The sequence below is a fragment of the Euprymna scolopes genome, chromosome 16, assembly GCF_053919585.1.
Source record: "Euprymna scolopes isolate OS-2025 chromosome 16, ASM5391958v1, whole genome shotgun sequence".
NCBI lineage: Eukaryota > Metazoa > Mollusca > Cephalopoda > Sepiida > Sepiolidae > Euprymna > Euprymna scolopes.
In genome coordinates, this window is record NC_136497.1 from 140,740,383 (window position 1) to 140,765,865 (window position 25,483).

The 25,483-nt window shown below is 33.2% G+C and overlaps 1 protein-coding gene across 1 annotated transcript in view; it reads left to right on the forward strand.

The window, feature by feature from the left end:
* LOC145296133 (uncharacterized) overlaps positions 1-25,483 on the forward strand; it is a 1,188,759-nt gene that overhangs the window by 1,112,124 nt on the left and 51,152 nt on the right. The window contains exon 21 of the mRNA XM_080142289.1: positions 5,973-6,138. Within this exon, the coding sequence (XP_079998415.1) occupies positions 5,973-6,138 (166 nt within the window). The remainder of the gene's footprint in view (positions 1-5,972; positions 6,139-25,483) is intronic.

The following is a 25,483-nucleotide window of genomic DNA, read 5'->3' on the forward strand; positions in this document are numbered from 1 at the left end:
AAGAAGTTTTTTTTTTCAGGCGGTAACCCCAAAGAAAAAATAACAACACTGTTAATTGACTTAAAAATAATTAACCGGGTAAAACCCAATTCTCCGAAAAAAAAATCAGAACCGGATAAGCACGAGACGAAAAACTATAAGAAAAATGTTTTTACAAAAAAGTAAATTGTGTCGATCCATCCTATCGAAAAATTAAATTTTAAAAGCTCTAAAAGAACAAAATAAGATTAAATTCTTTATCTTTTTTATTGTGACGAGTGTTTAAAACCAATTTGTCGCTGTTGTTCTCTCTGCATAACTAAAAAGACGAAACATATTCATTCTATTTTTCTTTCCCTGGAAAAAATGTGCATAATTTTTGGGGGGACTGTTAACTGTTCGTTTTGTTTGCTTTTTTTACGCGAAAGGAAACAATACAAAGTTCGCAACTCTGAGAGCATTTATGTTTGTGTCGGTTAATATTAAATAAAAGCTGTTTTCTTTTTGCCGAAAGAAAGAAAACGCAAACGTCTTACAATTGTTAAGTCACACGAACATTTTATTTTGAAACGTATTTTCCCAATTGTTTCAAATAATGTGGAAAAAAATCATTATTTCCCACTTTTTATTTGCATAAAAGAAAAAAAAGAGACAAACAGAGAGGATGAAAAAGACTAAATCTGTACTTTTTCTTCTCTCTAAACTAACACACCAGACAAGATGAAAGAAACTGAAAATTGAACAAAAAAGAGCAAATTCAACAAAACGATGGCAGAAATTTTATTGGAGAAAAGAGGGAAAAACAAAAAAAATGATGGCACACCTTCAACAAAATCTAGACGAAGAACAAGCCGAATCACAAAAATAATGGTCCCAACAACTAATGGAACATCAAATGCAATAAATAGAACATCAAAAATAATCGTACGAGCGCCAACAACAGAGAGAAGAACTATTGACACAAATTTGGAAGAGTAACGCATACGCGGAAACTTATTCAGTTTTTTCCCAAAATACGATATGGTCCGCAATAGATACTTTCAAGTACGAAGAAGAAAAGTCATTCGCATATTTCGCAGCTTATTTTAGGAGATATGAAGACTTGTTCTATACTGTCTACAGTAACTGGTCTGATAAAATGGAAACCCGACTGCTAATACGTAAGATTAAAGTGACAGAACACGACAAATTCGTTGACTTCATCTTGCCACTGAAAACCGCAAAGTTATCGTCCAACAAGATGGTAAATCTGCTAACAGAACTATTCTCCCACAGAACGTCTCTTTTCCATAAGAGCTGGAAATGTTTAAACGTGACCAAAGACATCATTTTGGCAGTTTCGAAAATCCACCGTTCCTGTACGGAATACATTTTTTCTGCAAACTGATCATAAGCCTTTGATATTCAGTTTTTGATGAAAAAAACAGAGACTTCTCACATTACGGTGAACCAGCTATTAAGATGGGGATCGATTCTTTTAAATTACGAAAAATTGCAGATGCGCATGGTCTGTAAAGGCTAATTCCTGCCCAAATGGAACTTCTCAAACAATCGGAAAAGGCGGCGTTATGCATTAATAGCGAACTGAAAACCATAATTAATAATATTATCCACGAACTGCCGGTAACACTCCAAGAAATTAAGACAGAGGCCGTGAATGACAATTTCATCCAAAGTATTAAGCAAAATTTAATGTGGGATACGATTTTAGACATTTTTTCTGTTTGTGATGAAGTTCTGCTTTACAGTGAAAAGGTTGTCATCCGCAAAACCAATAAAAAAAGGATTCTCAGGAATTTTCACATGAGTTATCCAGTGACAAACCAGATGAAAAGTCTTATGAGAAGTTTCGTCTACTAGCCATCGCTGGACCAACATGGTAGAAACGTGCACAGGCTGTGCTCTGGCTGCCAAGGCATCCCCTATAACGCATAAAATCTGGCCTTAAATTAAACAACCGTGGTCTTGGATCTACATCGACTAGGCGGTGTCAGTAGAGGACTTCTACTACCTGATAGTAGTAGAGAGATACTCAAAATGGCCAGACTTCTTGAGATGCAGAACAACTGACTACAGCAACGAGTACGATTTTTTGAAAATTAGAATTGTTTTTTCTTTTTCTTTTTTCTTTAAATTTGCTTTCTTTATTTGGTTTTTGCTTTAAACAAAATATTCTACTGCAAGTAGTACTAATAAAATAATAAGTATCTATTAATTTTTAACTACCAGTAAAACCGAACTCTTTAGCTCATCCCCCACTAGTGTATTTTTACGTTTGAGAAAACATCTGCCCAGTTTACATTTGTATTATTTTCAGTAATCAGGAAATATTACTACTCTGTATTTAGAAATGCATTAAAAATCGGAATCGCTAATTGTATTGGAATCGAGAATTTAGTCTGGAATCATTATTTGTATCAGAATCGGGAAGAATATTGGAATAGTCCCATCACCAATATATATATATATATATATATATATATATATATATATATATATATATATATATATATATATATATATATATGCACACATACAGTACTGTTTCGTTTTTCACGGCTCATCAGTGGAGATAGACTTGCAACTAGCTCGTAAGGTTAAAAATCGACCGCCTAGACGAGAGTCGGCGCTATTAACCGTTAGGCTATTCGGTTGCTGCTAAGATGGTATGTGAATTAACAATGATCAATTATTGTCCAAACGCCTAAGCTCCATGTGTTTACATCAAGCGCATTGCTTAATACACTAGTGGCAGTTTGTTTATCACTTCACAATATGCTCAACCCAAGATAGGGAGCATTGTAGCCATCCACTGTTTTGCATTTATTATTAAAGATGGTGGTCAACATAAGAATAACTAAAAAACGAAGGTGGTCAGTTCCTTTCCAGCTTTAGAATTTCATTGGCTTTGTTGTTCTCTGAAGTTAAGGTTTCATTCAATTTCAAAATCCGAACAAAGTTACGATATCATATGCATACAGAGGTTGGCAGAAACCAGTTACCAGTGCACAGGCTATGGGCAGGCTTTGAACGTGGCCTTGTTGGCGATCAAAATGGCGTCAACAAAAGTGGAAAAAAATAACATCTCTTTTTTCTATTTCAGAATGGTAAAACCCGACTTTCAAGTCGTCCGATCTTTAATGACACTGTCGGGTTAGTAAAGAAATGATAATACTGTTTCATCCTAGTATGTCATGTTTACCTGCCGATTTCTTTGGGTTCTTTTAACGTCTAGTTTTTAAAATTTCTTCAAGGTGAATCGATTTTGTTAATCACCATTATTCTCTCCTGATAATCGATAATGATTTGTATAATATTGTTACAGTGGAGTCAAAATTTTCTTTGGTGCAACACGTTCGCTGTTTTGTAAAACTCATAAGCTTTGGCTTTTTTACAGCTTTGATGCCTTTCAATTCATTTTAAAGTATAATGACACAAGTTCCTCTGTTGCATAAAATTCGATTGTTGTTTATAGTTTTCTCTTTGAATTATTTTAAATGTTTGATTTTTTTCTTTGATAGAATTGGACTCCATTTCTTAGCTTACTGGAAATCTGGCATCTTTTTATGGCTTTTCGTGTTTCTTTTTTATTTCCTTTTTCTGCAGTTTACTGATGAAACATTTTTATCGTATCATTCGTTTATTTTTGTCGCATTTCCTCTCTTTTGAAGCTTATATATACATCACTTTAATCATTCCGTATTGTATTTTTAAAAAAATAAATTCTACCATAAAAAACAATCCCCGCGAAAAAAATAAATATGCCGATATAGATATACGCATGTAGTTACCTTTGCAATGACATGGTATAACCTCCAATTATATTATTCAATCTGACCCTTGATCTTTCCTTTTCTTATCTCGTTTCCAAATAGATATTAGAAATCGGTGGCAAAGGGTGAATCGTGTTGAAAACAAAGATCACAAAATACCTGGAGTATTTGTCTTAAAGAGTAAAGAGCAATGCCTTCGAAGAGTTGTGTTTTGTTTTATTTTTAGATTTACAATGGCACTCTCTTCCCTTCTAATTGGAAATAATTATCATACAATTATATTTGCCAACTTCATTCGCCATACTTCACTCGTAGATGGTTAATATTCCATGAAAAATACAAAACACCAAACTTTCACTATTGCTACTAATATATAATACTATTATTTCAACAACAACAACAACAACAACAATTACTACTTCTACTACTACTACTATAATAATCAGGAGAGGACTTATAATAATAATAGTAAAATTTGAAAATTACAATAATAAAATGAATAAAAAAATAACAATAATTATTATAAAAATAATAAAACAATCGTAATAATAAAAGACTACAAATAATAAATATCTTAATAATAAAATAAACAAGAGGAATAAATATAAGGGAAATAATTATAATGAAAAAATATGAAAACTAAAATAATAATGATGATAAACATTATAAATAATAATAAAACAATACTACTACTACTACTACTACTACTACTACTACTACTACTACTAATAATAATAATAATAATAATAATAATAAAAATAATACAAACGCCGCCATGACAAAGTTTGTATAAATTCTGCTCTTGAGTTTGTAACAAAAGTTTGGAATCCAAGCGACCGACATCACCCGGAAGTAGAAAATGGTAACGTAAAGATTCTCTGGGATTTAATGATTCAGTCTGATGAAAAGATAACTCACAGGAAACCAGATATTGTAGTTGTGAACAAAAAAACTAATGAATGCCAAGTTATTGGTGTAGCTTGCCCGAACGACATCAACTTAACAGACAAGAAGAATGAGAAAAAACAAAACTATTAGAAACTGACGGTGGAGCTTCCTAGATTGTGGAATAAAAAATCCATCGTGACAATAATCATAGGTGCACTTGGCTCTATTCATGATAATCTTATGAACTAGCTGAATTGCCTGGGAATCAAATATAACATCAGTGTACTTCAGAAGACAGTTCTGCTTGGCCCAGCAAAAATCCTAGGCCAGGTGCTTTCCATCTAGTTGACTTTTTGACTATCCTCATCAGCTATGGTGTAAAAGTCCAATCTTGCGGGGAAAAACCGTGTAAAATATCACAACACTATATATATATATATATATATATATACTGCAAAATTTTGCTGAAAATTCAAAGACTCACGTTTTCTTTTTTTTATAACCTTAGTTTATTTCCGGGATTTTTCCATTACAGCCGTTTCATTAATGAGTTGGCAAATTTACGAGCAATACAATATATATATATATATATATATATATATATATATATATATATATATATATATATATATATATATATACCTGTCATCCCTATTTTAAAGGATGGAATAATCTAATCGTCGAAGACAAGATTCAAGCAAGCAAGTAAGGACACCCTGACAGTCCACGAACTTCTATAATTATTAAGATTGATTGATGTGGATTAAATGTGTGTTTAAAACTCCGACCTCAAAATAAGACAAGAAATAACGAGTTACAGTATATCCAAAAATACATTTATTTACGAACTAAAAGTGCGAACAGGTAAAGTTCTGATAAGTTCATTGTAATGCGTGTGTACGACTGTTCAGATGAGTTTATTAATGTTGTTGTAGACATGTGTCGTCTTACCTTGGGAAAGATGCGACCATCGTAAGTAGATCCTGCTTTGCATTTTTACCTTAAAACGATGGTTACGCCTGTCGAGGCGAACGAAATGTATGTGCGATAACATCACAGCTTTAAATGAAAGAGATAGATAGATAGAGAGAGAGAGAGACATAGAGAGAGAGAGAGAGAGAGAGAGAGAGAGCGGAATCAGAAAGTAGAATGCGAAACAGATACATGTGTATGTAAAGATGTACATTTTATAATCTTCGTACTGTTTTAACATTTTTTCTATTTTATGAATGCATTAAATTTTTGGAATGATTTAAATTTTATAAATTCAAAATCCTAATGTCTATGGCCTGGTGAATACTGCTATTACTGTTTTTATCTTTTGTGTTCCAGCCATATTTCAGCTCTGTTCGCGGAAGCACTCTCTGACATGTCGGACCAGTTTTCAAACGACAGCGGTAAATTTACTCTCTTTGTACCGGGCAACATGGCACTGAAGTACCACTCGATTGAACAACTCACTTCATTTTTACAAGAAGCCACGTACGAGCGATCTGAGGTAAGTTCCTTACTTAATTACTGCGTTCTTCACTAAGATAGGCGATTCGAGATTTTTACGCCTTTTCGCAACTCACTACACGTCCTGCCACTTCGACGTAAAAGTCACCTATCGGAAATCATGCCTAAAATGGAGCGTGGGAAGTTGAGTAGTGAGATGTCTGTTCACATTACATTTACACTTCTGCAAGTTAATACAGTTATGGAAGCAAGAAATAGGAATGGAAATTTGGCATTCCAAGGAGAGAGATTTGTTATCATCGATACTACGTTCAGATGGTTAGGTCGGAAACCAACATGTAATCGCCTAAAATTAGACCCCATGAAATGCATATACTGCATTAATATATAATTAAGTAAAGCAACAGCGGTTAACTGCCCTAAAGCATTAGAATTGAACGGAAAATGATGGTTCATTCTGCGTCTAATATATATGCGAAATTGATGCATCACTCTAAATTGGAAACCAATTTTTTTCTATCGGGATTTCCGTGGAGTACACACATAATCGCCTAAAAATGTAAAATCTCATTTTTCGAATGGGGTTTAAAGGAAGGTGTTAATCGAAAATAATACTAATGCTGTGGTTAAGAAACCCACCCGTTCCCAATCCATAGGCCGTCCCTACATTAAATGACCCAATCAAACTGTATATTTCAAACGAAAAGGGTGGAAAAATATATCTGAATTATTCATCAAGTATTGACAATCGAACCAACGTGTTTCGTCCAATTACACAAAATCATCTCATAATCTTGATTCATTTCGACTTTTTTTTTTTATTTATTCACGTCGATGATGACCATTGGTCAGTTTTGTTATTGTATTTTGGGTTTCTTTGTTGTCGTTCTAGACAAATGTGTTTTATTAGTCTTTGACCAATGGCGTCGTTTGGATCTTTTCGCATGCAAATTATATTCGTAATCGTCTAACTGACGATATCTACTAATTAGAAGCCAGGACGAACTTCGATAACAATTCACCGAAACCGATTGATTTGCCATATGCGTCCTCAACTAGATTCGGTAGGCGTGGTCCGTCGGACATGATAATAGGGCAATCCAGCTTCTATTTGAAATGGCAATGTTTTTGACGAGCCCTTCTTTTACGACCGGGGTCACCACATATCGAGGCCAAAATCCATTCGAGGATTATTTTTTATTTTCGTTGTTACAGAACAACAAATTCTTGCAGTGAATATCATATGATCATGAACCAAAGATAAAAAATCCTTCTACAGTAATAATGAACAGAACTAGAGCGATTATACTCCTCACGCGAAAAAAAAAAAAACACAGAAATAGAGCACTTTAAGCTATTTGTTTGTTTGTAAACAAACAAGAAGATCGAGCACTGTAAAAGCGGTAGGCGGGTATCTCTATAATTGGCATTTGATGAGCGTTTACGAGCACCCATGAACCGAAGGTAAAAACTACCGACTATTAATTAGATGGTTGTAGGTTCAATCCCTGGCTAGTGATGTGCTTGTCTAGCGGCATTCATACGCTGTGATACTGCAAATCAGTAGTATAGGTGGATGACTATATATATATATATGTGTGTGTGTGTGTGTGTGTGTTTGTGTGTGTATTGGTGTGTATATCCATATATATACATATATATATACATATATATATATATATAAAATTTTATTAGTATAATTTACATACTTTCGATGTTTCATACAATAAAAATGTTTTTTTAATTGTCAGGTCTATTTAAAATTCAATGAAAATAGATTGCCCTTTCAGAGCATATATATGATTTGCAAACAAGTCGAATACCAGAAGTATATTCATAACACGTTCGTTTCATTTTATTTGATATGTGGTACGTCTTACACGTGTTTCTTTTAAAGAAATGACAAGCAACTTATCACCAATATAAATCCATTAAATATATTTTTTTTAGAAAAGAAGCAACATGTGGAATAATTATTATAAAGAAATAAGAGCAAATAAATACTGATATATATATATATATATATATATGTGTGTGTGTGTGCGTGTGTGCGTGTGTGTGTGTCTGTGTGTGTGAGGTCGCTTAATTTATTGTATTTTTTTATCAATCTTGCGATAGATTAGATGATAGATACAGAAACTGAAGTGCTACAGATTTATTCGATACATTTAATATATTTTTTAAGAAAAAGAGAAAAGACGTGGAATAAATAACGGATTTTTTTTAAAAGATGAGAGTAAAAAATAAAAAAAAAATTACTGATATATATATATATATATATATATATATATATATATATATATGTATGTATATATATATAGTCGCTTAATTTTTTTTTTTTATCAATCTGAGATATAGATTAGAAGATAGAAAGGAGAGATTAAGCGCTAACACACCGATTATGGTTTCAGTCCAAGCTAATTACACTGAAGTCATGTTTTTAAACCTTTCGATATCATGACTATATATAGATTGGGCACAATATAATAATAAATACAGAATTTGCATGAATTAAAGTATCATATTAAAGCCGGGCAACGCCAGTCGGCATGATAGTACAATCTGAAACTCGAGACTATATCTTAATAGGGATATCAATTTGATAATGAAAAAATAAATATCAGAATATAAGAAAACGGTGGAGGAAAACAGACAACGTTTGATTATTTTAAATCTTAGTTACACTTGTATTTGTTGGGATTAAACGTGATGACGACCATGTTGCAGTCTGCAAGAAATAAGTCTCTTGATAAAGTGACTAAGTTTGAAATTTCTGTTGCAAATCGCGCAGATTAAAGGGACGCGTTTTAGGAATAATCGTTCGTGTTTTATATTTTTTGTCCTTTTTTTTTCGTCTGTTTTATTGGAAACCTTTCACAAAGAAATGGCGGATGCGATGATATCATCATATTTTACTGACGCCCAATAATCCGCATGCGAGTTATTACCTACAATAACTTATATTTAATTATATCTAAATATATAAGTGATCACAAAAGGAATACACGCCATATATATATATATATATATATATATATATATATATATATATATAAGTGAAAATCCTTGTGTGTGTCTGTCGGTCGGTGTATATTTCCGTACCAAATAACTCAATTATCGGTCTACAGACTCCAAATTTCACATACGGGGTATTGAGATTTGCGAAAATCTTTTAAATCGGTTTGCGGCCATAAATTTGGCTGTTAAAGAGTCAAAGTTCAACGATTTGACCTTTGAAAACTCTACCAAACTACTTCGACAAGTTTGGGTCTAAATACTTAAAATTTTAGAAATAGATTACTTGGACATGGCTCTAACGTTATAATTAGATTTGATTTCCCCCAAAGCTAAGGGTTCATAATTGGGGTCGAATTAAAATAAAAAATACAATACAGTATATAATATACATGTATATAATAAAATAACATTATAAATATTATAATTTTGGGAAAATAGCGAAACTCGAGGCCGGAAAAACATTGTTTTCCACATCATAACCTGAAAACCTATCCAAGGGGCCACACTATCCCGGGATTCTACTGTATAGCATATATATATATATATATATATATATATATATATATATATATATATATATATATAAAGAAAGAAAATTAAAACTGTTAGTTGAATTTTACATTCAAAATTTATTGTTCGACTTTATATTCCGAAAAACAATTTATAAAGTCCTTATTCCGCGGAGTTTCAAAAAATGCTATTCTTGTTATTCTTCTCATCAGAGGACATAAAAAATCAGAAAATTATATTTGTAGCAATGCTAGAATTTGCTAGTTATTGTATTAAGCGAAACTACAATTTATTGTAGTTATAAATTTCCAAGAAAAAAAAGTAAAAAGATATAAAACCAAACCGCACATAATATTTCAGCTTGCATTAAAATACTCTCAAGTTGATCCGAAATGCGAAAAGAGTTCTTAAGAGTAAATGGAGTCCAAAATTATGTTCAGCGTGACGATGCATATAATCCGATTGGAAAGTTTTCAAAACAGCTGAAGTAATGAATTTTTTTTTTTTGGACAGTGCAGTAGCCCAAGGAGAAGCCGATCTCCAGTCAAATGGGGTCGAACAATAAAAGGAGGAGAAAGCAGTATGTAAACCTTCAATTGCGACTTAATTAGAAAAACTGATTTCAGATTAAAGTTTAAAGAAATTAAAACCAAGCTTAGCGGAAAAAAATCAGCAAATGGGCTTACTCTATTTTATTTTTACTTTCATCATATTTTGCTTGGGTTTTGATACCCCCAAATTCGAAGCTATCTCTTTACAACCCTTCCTTTTCATAACCTATCATACTTTCATAAATCAGAGTTCATTTTCTGCAAGCTGTTTTTGAACCCAGTCAACTACGGGTACTTTTGCTAGTATATATATATATATATATATATATATATATATATATATATATATATATATATATATATATATATATATATATAACAAAAACACAAGTCTGCAATATACCGTTTTTATATTATATCCTTCCGATTTAATTGGGCATGTTTTAAGAAGTGTTTAGAATGTTGAATCAAATTATAAATACCTCCCCTCGGTTCAGATTGATAAAATCTCCCACAACAACTAAGTTGCTCAGAAATCTATACAGATAATGTGTTTATAGTGGTAGAGACTTTGTTCAGAACCACCCACACTTGGTACAACTGCTAATCTTTGTCGGTGCAATGGATCCCACGAGACAAAGCGGACAGTAGACATCAGGTTTTAGATCAGAATTTTGTCTTCTCCTATATTGCATCTCTTCGAATGAATTAAACGCGTCTCCAGATATCAACCTGGACATGCCTACATTACTGTACGGTACATACAGGGCCTTCCCAAATGGTCACCCATGTGGTACTGGACAGGCTCCTCGTTGCTTAACTTCGGTGATCTGCTGAGAACCGGTGTGTCAACGTGATTATGACGTATGAAATTAAATATACCTAGATTTATTTCTAGTTTTGTTGATTGCAAAATCTCGTCGCCTTTTTCAGTCAAATATGAAATTATCAACGAAAAGAGTTAACGAAAATCAGAATATTTGACTATTCACAAACAAATCTAAACCATTTTCTTTCCCTGCTTTACATTTAAGCTAAATTTAACTAAATATACATCATATTACCCCATATGCTTAGCAACAAAAATTTATAATAATCCTTTCCTTAATGTGGAAAAGAATCCTTCGCATACAAATGCGTAAACATGGACGCATAGCAAACATTGTATAAACAGAGATATGGATGGACATATTTGTCAGTCGAGCGTTTGTTCTAGAGATTGTTATTCGTGCCATAATAAGAAATAATGGTCTTTTGTTTGCGAGAGCTTAATCCGCAAAGTGATGATAAAGACTCCGTTCGCATCCACAAAATGTACAACTACCAGAAAGAAAATTGCTTAAGCACGCAGAATTGTTTAACGCATACATGCAATCACGCATACGCTATTTCATAAATGAATACATATATACTATATTTTATGAAGAGTTGGTATTTAATATTATGCAGTAAACGCTCTATTGTCAACATATATATATATAAATATATATATAAGTAGATTGTAGTTTGCTTGAAGCATTGTTGAAGAAAATTATAAGGTAAAATTAAAAGCCAAGAACAATGCGAGATTTTTTTTATATTGAGTAAAATTAAATGAAAACAAAATCAATAATAATACAACAGGAAAAAATTTTTTTACTGTTGTTTAGAGTTAAAATTTGTGTAAAAAGAAAAAAACAAAAAAAAACAAAAACAAAAAAAAAGAAATTTATTTCTTTTGTTTTCATTTAATTTTACTCTATATAAAAAAATCTCGCATTGTTCTTGGCTTTTAATTTTACCTTATAATAAATATATATATATATATATATATATATATATATATATATATAACTACTTCATTTACTCACATAAAATTAATATACGAAAGTATAGATTTATGCGTAAACTTTAAGTATTTACTTCAAAAGTGCTCAATGCGTAGGTAAAGCTAGTCAGTAATTTATAAAATATATATGGCGATTAAGCTACACTGAATATTCGGCGTCTCATCCACTCTAAGATTCATCAGGCTTATGCGCGAATTCTGTAGTTGTTTCTCGTTTTTATATTGCCCTCTTCTGTTGAGGATTTTAGTTAGCCAATCAGCTTTCTAGTATCTACCGCGCCCCTTCCTATCACAAAGAAATCCAAACCACTTTCTTTCCCTGCTTTGCATTTAAGCTAAATTTAACTAAATATACATCATATTATCCCATATTCCTGATAGGAAGGGGCGCGGTGGATACTAGAAAGCTGATTGGCTAACTAAAATCCGCAACAGAAGAGGACCATATAAAAACGAGAAACAACTACAGAATTCGCGCATAAGCCTGACGAATCGTAGAGGGGATGAAACGCCGAATATTCAGTGTAGCTTAATCGCCATATATATTTTATAAATTACTATATATATATATATATATATATATATATATATATATATATATATATATATATATATATACACGATGCCTCTGCTTAGTCTCGAAAGACAAAAGATACCCCCTGTAGGGGCAGCTGCGCATGTAATTGTGAGGCAAGAGGTGCGCAATCTCCGACCATACATCTCCTAATCGTCATTATATATATATATATATATATATATATATATATATATATATATATATATATATATATATATATATATATATATATATACTAGAAGGCCGCCCGGCATAGTCATAAAATGTGCTTAAAGATGACATTTTGATTAATACAGATTTTGTATTTAATTTTATATAATATTGGACCCAATATATAATAATGATTTTAAAAGTTAAAAAAAAAAAATTGACTCATGCGCCACCACCGAGAATCGAAACCAAAACATTTAGCGTACGATTTCCTTTTTCCTTTGACGTTAATGTCTGAGCTATGAAGGCATGTTTGTTGCAAGGCTAAACCTTAAAGCATCTACCAATAGCTATTACGCTATGCATGCTTCTTGGTGATTACACTCTTTATATCAATCAATGTTTTATTTATTTATTTTTTTTACATGGAAATACAATTGCTATTACTTATATAGTTTGCCCGTATGGTTTGAAGTGTTCCCTAGATTAGGAAATAAATCTGGTTCGATGAATGCATGAGCTTCCGATGAATAAGAGATGATGCGTTTCAGATGGAATATATTTCTGCTTTATTGTTTTTTTTTTTTGTAATATTTTTTGTAATTTTTTAAAATACGCATCATTTTAAAGTATACTTGGCCCAGAGATGCATGAAAAAGAAAGAATAGAACAGAAGAAAATGAATCCATAAAAATATATACTGAAACCACAACTCTGTCTCACACACACACACACACACACGCGCACACACACACACATGCACATACACACATACACAGACATACACACAAACACACACATACATACACACACACACGTGTATATATATATATATATATATATATATATATATATATATATATAACCGTGTTTATATATACAAGTTCTTCTCTCTTTTCTGTTTCCTTACTCGTATAAAGCGCTCCTAGTAGTGATATTGTCTACTACTTCTTTAACGTAATTCTAAACCGTGTGTATATATACGAGTAGAGCACTCTGGCATTGGCGTTCAATGTTTGCATAAAATGTTGCTTCATATAATTATTAAAAGCGCCTCTCCCGACGGCCTGACTATCACGTCAGTGGTCGTTAGTCCGATCTCGGGTTTGAAGTGAGTATCTCGTCACAATTTATAACTATGATACAAAGAAGCAATATTTCTGTGGGTGATTATATTAAGTCCTGCTGTCTAACAACGGCCACCTGATTGCACCAGGGGATCACCACACTCTTCAGCACATCCAAGTAAACTTTGGTGTTGACTTTCAAGCCGACTTCGAAGATATCCCATGGCATGCTGTGGCCTTCTCTTGCAACCACAATAAAAAAACAATAACCGTGGCCGGAAACTTTGTTTTCATCACCCTAGGCACGTCTTTTTTTTATTCGTGACAATCCTCTGATGTATTTTGAAGGTACTGGAAATGGTCCTGTTGTCCTAACTTGGATCGGTAGAGAGCATTGTTGTACAGCGGCGCATCTTCGATCCCGCTTGATGAATATTGTGTCACTTTCATACATGAAAGAAACCCCTTATAGCTCTTGGGATTTGTGCACAATAATCCAACTAGTCGGTCGACAAAAAAAAAAAAAAAAAAAAAATTAACCGATTTTCATCAAACGGAAACGGAATAATGTCGTTTTTTCTAGTGCTACAATTTTATCTTTCCACCATGTACAGTGATAAAGAGGACGTGGGAGAAGAAGCCCCTTTGACCCTTATCCTCGAGAGGCCTATAGGCCTTGATAAGTGGTGATGCCTTTGTAAAAATAAAAAAGACTTCGTAGCCTAATGGGGGGATGCCTTTTTCTCTTCCCTGCAACCTCTTTCCAACAGAAGAGACGTTGTAAGCCTGTCTCTGCTTTATTGTTATTTTCATAATAAATGCTCGTCTGAGCTCCAATCTATTGTCCCCGCTCGCCAAACTTTCACAATGATAATTTTTCTCTTTTTTTTTATCTGTGCCTTAATCTAAACGTAGATTCCATGAACAAAGTTTCTTTCTTAGAACTGCACGCCCGTGGAACTTTCCTCCATTTGCCTGTTTTCCAGCTGACTACAATGTCTTCAAGTCCAATATAAACAAATTCTTGATGAATCGTCCTCTTAAGTAATCCAATTTACTAAATTCCCACGACTAATGATTACTACGATATCGTCCCATTGACTACTGTACACTCAGTAACAATTATCCTCGAGTGGCCTCCAGGCCTCGATACATGGTTACTTCTATGTAAAAGAAAAAAAGGAAAGGGGGAAGGGGGAGGAGCAATAGAAAACGAGAAGAGAGAGAGAGAGCGGATGAGAGGGGAATAAAAAAAATTGAGATAAATGGAGAAAAGAAGGGGAAATCCTAGAAAAAGAAAAACAGATAGAGTAAGGGAGGGGGAGATAAGAATAAGGGTTCAAGTGGAATAGTCAGAGAGAGGTGAAGAGAGAGAGAGAGAGAGAGAGAGAAAGATGAAGCAAAATGAAAAGAGAGATGTAGATGAAGAAAAAGAGAAAATCAAAGAGATATAGACACGGTAATAAAGTAACAGTGCCTGTAAGAGAGCTAGAGAGAAGGAAATTAAACTCTACGGTACTGAGTCGAACGTTTTTAGCTTTAAAAAAAGATATCATCATATCTGCCACTTTCCCGCAAACGCGCTACATTCTAAACCGACTGTTTCCCATCTTAGCTACCTAAATCAATTCACCTATTATTGTAATGAGGGAAAATGTTAATTAATTCATGGCGGGCTTTCGCTGATGACGTCGATAAAACGGACGCGCGATCGATTGTTATTTTTGCAACACAGGAAACAAAAAGGACCCGGGTCTAATTAAAAAGCAACATTCAATACTCCAGTTTAGCACCGGGTCAGTTGTTGGCCGATAAATCTGGTTCAACTGATCTAACCTTTGTCAGCTAATAAAGATCAGAAATATATCGCTATGTAACCACACGTGATCTTATTCATACCGCAAACGTTAGACATTTGCATACGTTTTTTAGTGGCGTGTCAGACAGACTGAGCATCCCTTTACAGCGTCTTCCGACGACATCACTTAACAACATTTTCATATTTCTTTGTTTGCTTCATTTACGGCATATCGACCTTTAACGGAGTATTTAATACCTCAATACAATCTGTATTGTCAATATATATCGATTTGAGGAAGATTGATAATTTATCTATATATATTTAAAAATGAAATTGTATCTCTGTATGTGTTTGTGTCTGTGTGTGTATTCCCCTACCAAACTACTCTGTCATTTTTCAGTCAATAGCCTCGCGATTCGACATAAGGGGCATTTAGATTTGGGGAAATCTTTTTAATCGGTAAAAAGTTGTGCTGTCAAGGGGCCAAAGTTCAAAGAATTGGCCATTTAAAAACTCTACCAAACTCCTCCGCCAATTCTTGGTCTGAAAACTTGAAATCTACTTTGAATTTTGAAGGTTATCTGGACATGAGTCAAACTTTTAAATATGTATATACATATTCACATAAAGTTATAACCAGTGCATAGCTCCCGAGCAAAACCAGGCTGAACTGCTAGTTTATCTATAAAAGTTAGAATGTGTGTGTGTGTGATGACACTTCTCAACCTTTATACTCAACGAAATTTTTACCTACACATTGAAATTTGGTATATAGAATATTCAGACATGCCGAACGCATTTTAGTCCGCTTTCATCCGAACAAAAGCTGGTATGTAATCAAACTTGAAACATTGACACTTGGTGATCATCGTATCTTTACCTGTTTGTAATCTGTTTCACGAGGTTTGAAAATACTTTTTAAGCATCTGGGCAAGCTGGCCTAATGGTTATCGTACTTGAGTCACTGTCTTTAGGTTTTGATTTAGATCCCAGCTCGAGTTATTTATTATTTTTTTTCGTTACAAGAAGAGAATTGTTTAGAAAAAAAAGCATAATACTTGCATACACCTGTTTCGGATTCGTTCTGTTTTGTTTTTGTTTTATTTTCTATAAAGGGATTTGCGTTTAATATCGGGCACCGCCGGTGAATTTTCTAGCATATCTATAAAACTGAGAATATGTGTGTGCGCAAGGAAAAATACTCAACGAACTTCTAATCTACAGACTTGAAATTTGGCGTGTAGGGTATTCAGACATGTGGAACATTTTTTAATCGGTTTTCATTCGAAAAAAGGGGCAATATATATATATATATATATATATATATATATATATATATATATATATATATATATATATATATATACTCGGGTTTTTTATAACCAAAAGTAATGGGCTAATGAATTCAACGAGGTTGTTCGATAGTGCTCAATAAAAAGAGCTGATAATACTTGTCTATTGTTATATAAACATGCTCACAATAATCTTTATTCATTGAACTTTTGAATAGTCAAGTCGCTGCCTGATGATATCTGTTGTTTGATTGAAACAACTGGCTATTTGTAGCAGCAGGATGTGAGCATGTTTATATAACAATAAACAAGTATATATATATATATATATATATATATATATATATATATATATATATATATATATTCTTTCTTTCTTTCCCTCGGGGGAGATTAGCCTACATCAAAAATCCGTGGGTTAAGGAAAGTACCATGAATTGTATCATTTGTTCAAATAATAATTTTTTTCTTTTACAAAATTCAATTATACTGAATGAAATCTTAATATTCAAAAATAACTAAATATATATGTATGTATGAATATATACATATATATATATGTGTGTGTGTGTATATATATTTTATTATTATAACCCCAAGTGTATTCCATTAACTCATTACGAATTGTTTCAACAGACATGATTAAAATTATCCGCCCATATCCTCAGATGATTCAAGTTTAATTAAGTTAATATACTTGGGTTTATAATAATTAAAAACATATTTCGCTCTACTAAATATTAAGTATTTTTATTCTTTTTTACAATATATATACATATATATACACATATATAAATATATATATATATATATATATATATATATATATATATATATATACATGTATTGCTTACGGCTCGTTAGATAAGCATGTCTTTACGACATTCTTAGCGCGTGTACAATTCCAACTTGTGAGACATCGGCGTGGGTGCGAGACGAACGTAGTTTTATACCACTGTCGAATTTCGCTGCAGTTTGATTGATCTCTGGTAGTTAACAATACTTTCTTGTGTGTGCCGCGTTTGCTTAGTTGCTAGAGTGCTTCCCTCCCATGGATTGGCGCGGGTTTCGAATCCCGAATTCGAATGTGTCTTACTGATGAGCCCCAATACGTGCGAAACTCGAGCCTTGGACTTCCGGTTTGTTGGCTTTCATTGCTCTCATGAGCTGCGACTTTGTCTGACTGTGGAAATAACTATATATATATATATATATATATATATATATATATATATATATATATATATATACTAGCAAATGTACCCGTCGTTGACTGGGTTCAAAAACAGCCTATAGAAAATGGACTCTGATTTATGAAAGTGTGATAGGTTATGAAAAGGAATGGTTGTAAAGAGATAGCTTCGAATTTGTGGGTATCAAAACCAAAGCAAAATATAATGAAAGTAAAAATAAAATAGATAAACGCCATAATTTATTATACCATACCTGTTCACATGGAAACACTTATCAATATATTCTGTGGATCTATATTAAAAAACCTTGTTAAACTTTGCGACATATTTCCATTCGATGGAAGTCAGGTGCGAACGAACATCTCATAATTTTATTATACCATATTTCTTAAAACTGAAACATAATTATCAAAGTATACTTACGAAGATAGATATGAAAAGTCTTTATTACAGTTTGCGCCTATTTCTATTCTATGGAGGCCAGGCGCGAACGCAGACCCCACAATTTTATTATACCATCCCTATTTAAGTTAAAACGTACTTATCAAAGTATTCTTATGTACATCTATATCAAAAACACTTGTAAACGTATTTTTCTTTAATTTTTAAATGTTTTATTTCCATACTTTGTGGACCAGGCGCGAACGCAGACCCCACAATTTTAATGAACCACTGTTCTGCCGGATCAAACATACCCATTCCTGTGTCTCGATACATCTTCTATCATTATATGTTTTTTAAAATAGTCAACCATATAGGTGCTTATGCGTGACCACACACACACACACACACACACACACACACACACACACACACACACACACACACACACACACACATTTAGCTTTATATTATAGATGTGCACGTGTGCGTCTGTATATCTGCTAGGGTTTCTGCTTATATTTTTTCTTGAAGAGGATAAGTACAGACAGTAGTTAGCAGTACTTTTATTCTTTCATTATCTCACTTCATCTTTATTTTTCATCCATTATGCTCCTCTCTCTTCTCCATATCGCCAGACTTTCCTTATTATATATTCTATTCACTTTATTTCTAGTTTTCAATTATTGTTTCTATTCCCCGTCTCTTTCTTTCTCGCCATTCTTTCGTCGTTTCTATTTTCCCACTTTCTCAGCCTTTCTACGTCAGACATTTTACCCCCCCCCCAGTCTTATCCGAACCAACTCTGTCTTTTTAACTCCATCAGTTAGTATCCGGATTTAAAAGAACGCTTAGGAGGATTTCGTCCATGTCTCCCAGTGTGTCTCCGTCGTTCCACTATTAACCGGAAGTTGGTGATGGAGCTATTATATGGCTTTTACATTCCATTCTGTTCTGGACCGGAAACGCTGCCGTCGTATAGTCTTAATGCGTTTTGTCGAAGGCAAGGCACTACAAAACAAATAAAGAAGAAAGCGAAGGAACATTGTTGAAGTTTCCCAGCATCACCTGCGGACGGGAGTAGGATTTCGCTGTAGAATATTGGCTCTTGTAGGATTCAAAAGAGTACCGGCTTGGGATGTTTGAATAACATCCAATGAAGTCGTAGACATAGTTGTAATGAAAACTCTAACATGTTCTCCTTTACAGAATGCGATTTTCCTTGCTTCATAGTTAATAAGTATAGTTTAAAATTAAAAACAAATACACACACACACACACACACATATATATATATATATATATAAATCATGACTCATACTAATGTCTAATATCATCAGTGGATATATTGAGCTTTTTTATTTTGTTGGAATTACAATACAAATAGCGATATTTGTTTTTGTGTTTGCTTTTGCCTTGATTAGTAAACTTGTTCTCAAATCTTTCTGCATGTATATATATATATATATATATATATATATATATATATATATATATATATATATCTTCTCTAGTCTCTAGATAAATAAAATGAACTCATTTTTCCCGTCTGATTTTGACATTAATAGGATTAAAAATCAAGATATTTCATGCAAATATAATATGCACAAACGGCAGAACAATATCTGAGGTATGTTATAGGCTTATTATTTTTCAAATTCCTCGATAATCTTAGATTTCTATACTTTTGCTGCTGAGAAGTCACGGCCAAAATCGGTTAAGATCAATGGAAGTGGTAAAATATTTTCTCTCTAATAAATTCCTACTTCCCCTGCCACCACTTAACACCGTTTCGGGATCGTTCACAAGGAACAGTTGAGAAGAGAACACCGGTTTGGCTTCGTAGTTCTTTCATGTGAAGTTATTTAAAATCACTAAACTTAGCTGCAGTGCTCTGTGGCGTAGTGGTTAGCGTGCTGGACAATTCACATTATATTTTCACGTTCGCGCCGACCTACCGTAGTCGTTTTTTTTTTCCTAAACAACTGGAATGGACTTTTCTTGGTGGCCGAACTGTTAACGTTGCAGATGTTTTTTTTTTGGGTTTTTTTCACACTTTATTTTCCTACTTTTACTCATGACTCCGGGTTTGATCCTTCCTACTTACCTACCATAACATTTTTTAAAACTCCCCCCCCGTCCCGGAAACAAACACTCGGGCAACGCCGGGTACCCCCGCTAGTATATATATATATATATATATATATATATATATATATATATATATATATATATATATATATATATATAGTGATACTGTGTGATGGAGAACATTTCTCAATCTATATACTCAATATATATTTCATGTACAAAATATGTATACAGGATATTCAGACACGTGGAATCCTTTTTAATCGGTTTGCCTACTAATAAAGGGCTGTTAATGCGTCAAATTAAAAAGAATTGTACTGGGGTGAGTGTCATCGGATTTTTATCTGTTTTTCAGCTGTGTCACGACCGCACATGCGCAAATCGTTCACGTTATGTTAAGAATAAGTAGATTTCAAAACATCTTTTAATTATTTTTATAGTACTTTGACTCCTTGTCCTTAGGCTTTGATTTCTATCTCAGCTCGTGTATTTTGAGTAATTCATAAATACTTGAATCCACCTCCGTTAAAAAAACGCCCATTTTTTGTAAACATGCTTCTGAAAACTACATTTAGAAATAGTTTTAAAATATCTTCGTGTAACATAATACATGGAGAGAGAGTTGTTTTGTCAGCTTCATACAGTCTATTCAATGTAATATATATATATATATATATATATATATATATATATATATATATATATATATATATAACTACTTCATTTACTCACATAAAATTAATATAATAGCGTGGATGAAACGCCGAATATTCAGTGTAGCTTAATCGCCATATATATTTTATAAATTACTATATATATATATATATATATATATATATATATATATATATATATATATATATATATATATATATATATTAAATAGTACAGAAGGTCAGAAAAACACCGTCGGTTTCAAGCCTAACATAAGGGGGGGGCAATTAATGGTAAATCGTAAATAATGTTAGGCTCTTGTCAGCCATGTTGTTTTCTTAAAACCGACGGTACCAATGTTTTTGACCTTTTGTACAATTTTACATAAATAAATATTAAGCTCTTATATTGAAAAGGTTTTCCTTGTAATTGAGCATTTTGTTGGAATTCTTTCCCAAGTAACAGTAAACAAATATATATATATATATATATATATATATATATATATATATATATATATATAGATTAATAACGTTGTTTAATCTATTAATGTATATTTGCGCATGCATAGACTCGCATTTTAAGTCGACTTACACCTGCCAATTAAAAAAAAATGAACTTTAGTCGCTGTTTTACCGGTTAAAACTACATCAAATCGCACAGATCAAACTTCCTTATATATCAAGTTTGAAATCTGTAAAATGAAAGGAGGAGTCTGGCGGATACAGTTCATCACACAGACAATGCCTCTTATGTACGCACACACACACATATTTTATGAGGATATAATATTACCGATTTTGAAAAGCAATAAGTAGGTTAGTCTATGTACGTATTTAATTGTGAAAATATATGTACGGCAATTAAGTTACACGGCGGCCTTTCGTGTTTCTTTCCGTATTTCTATGTGTGTGAAACGCAAGTCCGTGTGTAGTGTAGTAGCCATAAAATATATATTCCTAATTTATTTCATATTTGTGTATGTACGCTTGTGTGTTTGTGTGGGTATTTGTGCGTTTAATGTTGGAATTTATAAAGTAGATTGATTATATACCCGGAGTAGACAACACTTACTTTAAAAATTAATCAAACTCGTAGGGGATACGAACCTGTTCCTTGCAAAATGATAAAGCGGACGCGACCGCTGTCTTTGGCCAGTGTGGATCTTCTAGAGGTAGTCGAACATGCACACTTAACGAATCCTTTAAGCTCTTTGGAAAATTATTGTTTATGCATCAAACGAGCGAATCAGATAACCTACGATACGTATTTTACCAAGAGGCATCTGAAAACAAAGCCTTGTGTAAACGTCAAACACAACTTTTACGAAATGTAATTCTCTTATTATTTTTCATAAGGTTTAATTCTTTACCAACTGAGTTCTAATGATAGATACTGACCGGGCAACGTCACGTTTGCTGGTCGATTCTTCTTCTTCTTCTTCTTCTTCTTCTTATTCTTCTTCTTCTTCTTCTTCTTCTTATCATCATCATCATCATCATCATCATCATTATTATTATTATTATTATTATTATTATTATTGGCGGCTCAGAAGGAGCTTCCACACAGTTCATCACAGGTCTTATTTGTTACATATATGTCTGGCTGGTGATCATCTTGCAATTAAAATGGACAGTTATTTAATTTATCAATGAATACGAGATACTTTGTTCATCAAAACGACTTAGTTTAATTTACGATATATTTAATATACATAATTCAACACAATAACGGAAGTGGGGGTTTGTGGTAGGGGTGGTCGCAAACTGCCAATTTGTGTCCCACAGCTGTCCGTCTCTCTGACTATTCGCCTGTTGCTTTGTTGCTCTCCTCTTTTATTGATATCTCTTTGATATTTCCTCGCCAGCTTGTTATTGCACTTTTACTGGTTTTCGATCTGATCCATGACCGATTGACGTCATGGAACCAGGTCGCTACAAGTCTGGGTATTCCATTATTTATTTTCGTTTGCCTAGATGTAGTTTAGGTCACCTTTCCTGGAATTTCCATTGTTCTTCTTGCTTGCCTGGACATTAGTTCGCTCGCACCCCTCCTTAACAATTGAATACAGCCTATGGTGTTCCCTGGAAGCTGAGTAACAACAAGTCTCTCCAGATTTCCAGTACTCTCCACCTCTTTCGACACCATTTGCAAGTAAATTTGCATTATCGCAACAGTTGCCTGTCATTGATTTCTCGTTGGCAGTGGGCATTGGTCTTTACTGAAATTTGATTGGCAGTAAGTCTACTCAAGGTCCCAGTTCTCTTCACACTTATACAGTGGAAGTCTGGTCAGTGCTTATTCCTTGGTTTTTCCATCCTCCTTGACTACTTGGCTATTTGGTCTCACTCTTTTTTGGGGAAGGAGAACAGTGATGTGGTAATGGGGGGATTAGGTGGGGTTAGAGAATTTATAGTTATTATTATTATTATTGTTATTATTATTATTATTATTATTATTATTATTATTATTATTATTCTCGTAACTGATATTTATAAAACTAGAATCTTACAAATAATGATATCGATGCAAAATAAATATTTACAGATTAAATTATTTATATTAAAATAGTTCCCAAAAATGTTTACTTCGGGGGAAAAAGAATGTTAGAATATAAACAAAGGCGGAGGTATATCATCCGATTTGTGTTTGTGTCTTCGCCACGTGGAGTTAATGGCGTAACAAGATGCCTTGGGAATACATGTAATGAGTTTAGTTAAGAGTTCAAAGTCAGACGTGAAAATTCAAAAGAGTTTACATGAAAGATATGTCTCCGCATTTTGGAAGCTGGATGAAACGCCACTTTAGAATAATGTAGAACATTTCAACGTTTTGCAGCTCCGATGGGAAGTCAAGAAAAAGGATATACCAAATGTATAACCTATTGTTGATAGGTTTTGTGCACTTGAATAATGAGAAAGGATGAATACATAACAAAGAGAAGTATATTTTTTGTCTGTGTGCTACATAGACTTATCGTTAATTAACTGTTTTATTATATATAAAGCACGCACATTAAACAATACAAGTACATTTCAACCACTAGACGTCACATACAGTGTAAGAGACATCAATTATATAGACGCTATTTATATATACTCACTCGGGCTATATAACAATATCTGCATTCAGGGAGGATGTCCATACAGAAATAAAATGATGTTTAACCTTATAAAATTGAATTTATAAACTAAAAAGTGAATATTATATCAAATATGTTTCCATTGTCGCTGGAAAAATGGCTGGCTCTGAAAATATTTCACCACAGCAAAATTCTGTTCGCGTATAATCTTGAAATGCACCCTAAAATGAAGTACCCTTTCTACATCTGGAAATACGCTGCTTAGAGCACCCTACCCTGCCTTGAAAGTGTTCAAAACCTGCTTTGAAACCTAATGTTACGTATTTTTCTCTTTTTTGCTACATCTTTCAGACCGCAGATTGATATTGGTTTCAACTAGATAAGTGTTTTACATGAAAGTTTGGCCAGAAGGAATGATAGACTGGAACTTAGATGAACACTTGCCATGAAAATAGCAATAGAGTGGAGACAGGCTCGCAACGTCTCCTCTGTGGGAAAGTGGTTGCAGGGAAGAGAAAAGGGCATTCCCTACCAGGCTACGAAGTCTATTTGGAACTCGGTCAAGGCAGGATAAGGTGTTTCTAGCAGCTCCTGCCTAGGATGTACTTAGCTCTTATACAAGTAAAGAATAGCATCAGCAGTTAGATATCTACTGGATCAGTAGAATGATCCCACCATTTTTCCAGTGACCTTGGCAATGGAGTAAAGGTCAGCTCCAAAAGCTTGTTAAACCATGAAGCCTTGCCAAGATGAGAGCTTTTCATTTTATTTATCTATATATATATATATATATATATATATATATATATATATATATACACAAGGTCGTTCCCTATGGACTCCAAAACAGCTAGGTTGATTTTTTGTTTAATTCACGCAAATGTAATTTATGCGGCTGTCTACTTGACCGTATATAATTATCCAGCAAAATAGCAGAAACCGGAAGTAAAAAAAAAAAAAAATAAGAATAAAAATAAATAAAAAATAAGTAAATAAAAGCAAGCAAGCTCTATCGTTATTTTCATGGCAAGTGCTCATCTGGGATTCAATCAATGCTCCCCTTACCGCCAAACTTTCATAAGAACAAGCGATCGTCTATTTACAACCACTTACAACAATTGCTTTTACTCTCTATCTTTGGCCAAAATCCAATCGCAAATTCCATGAGAAAATTGTCTTTCATAGAATTT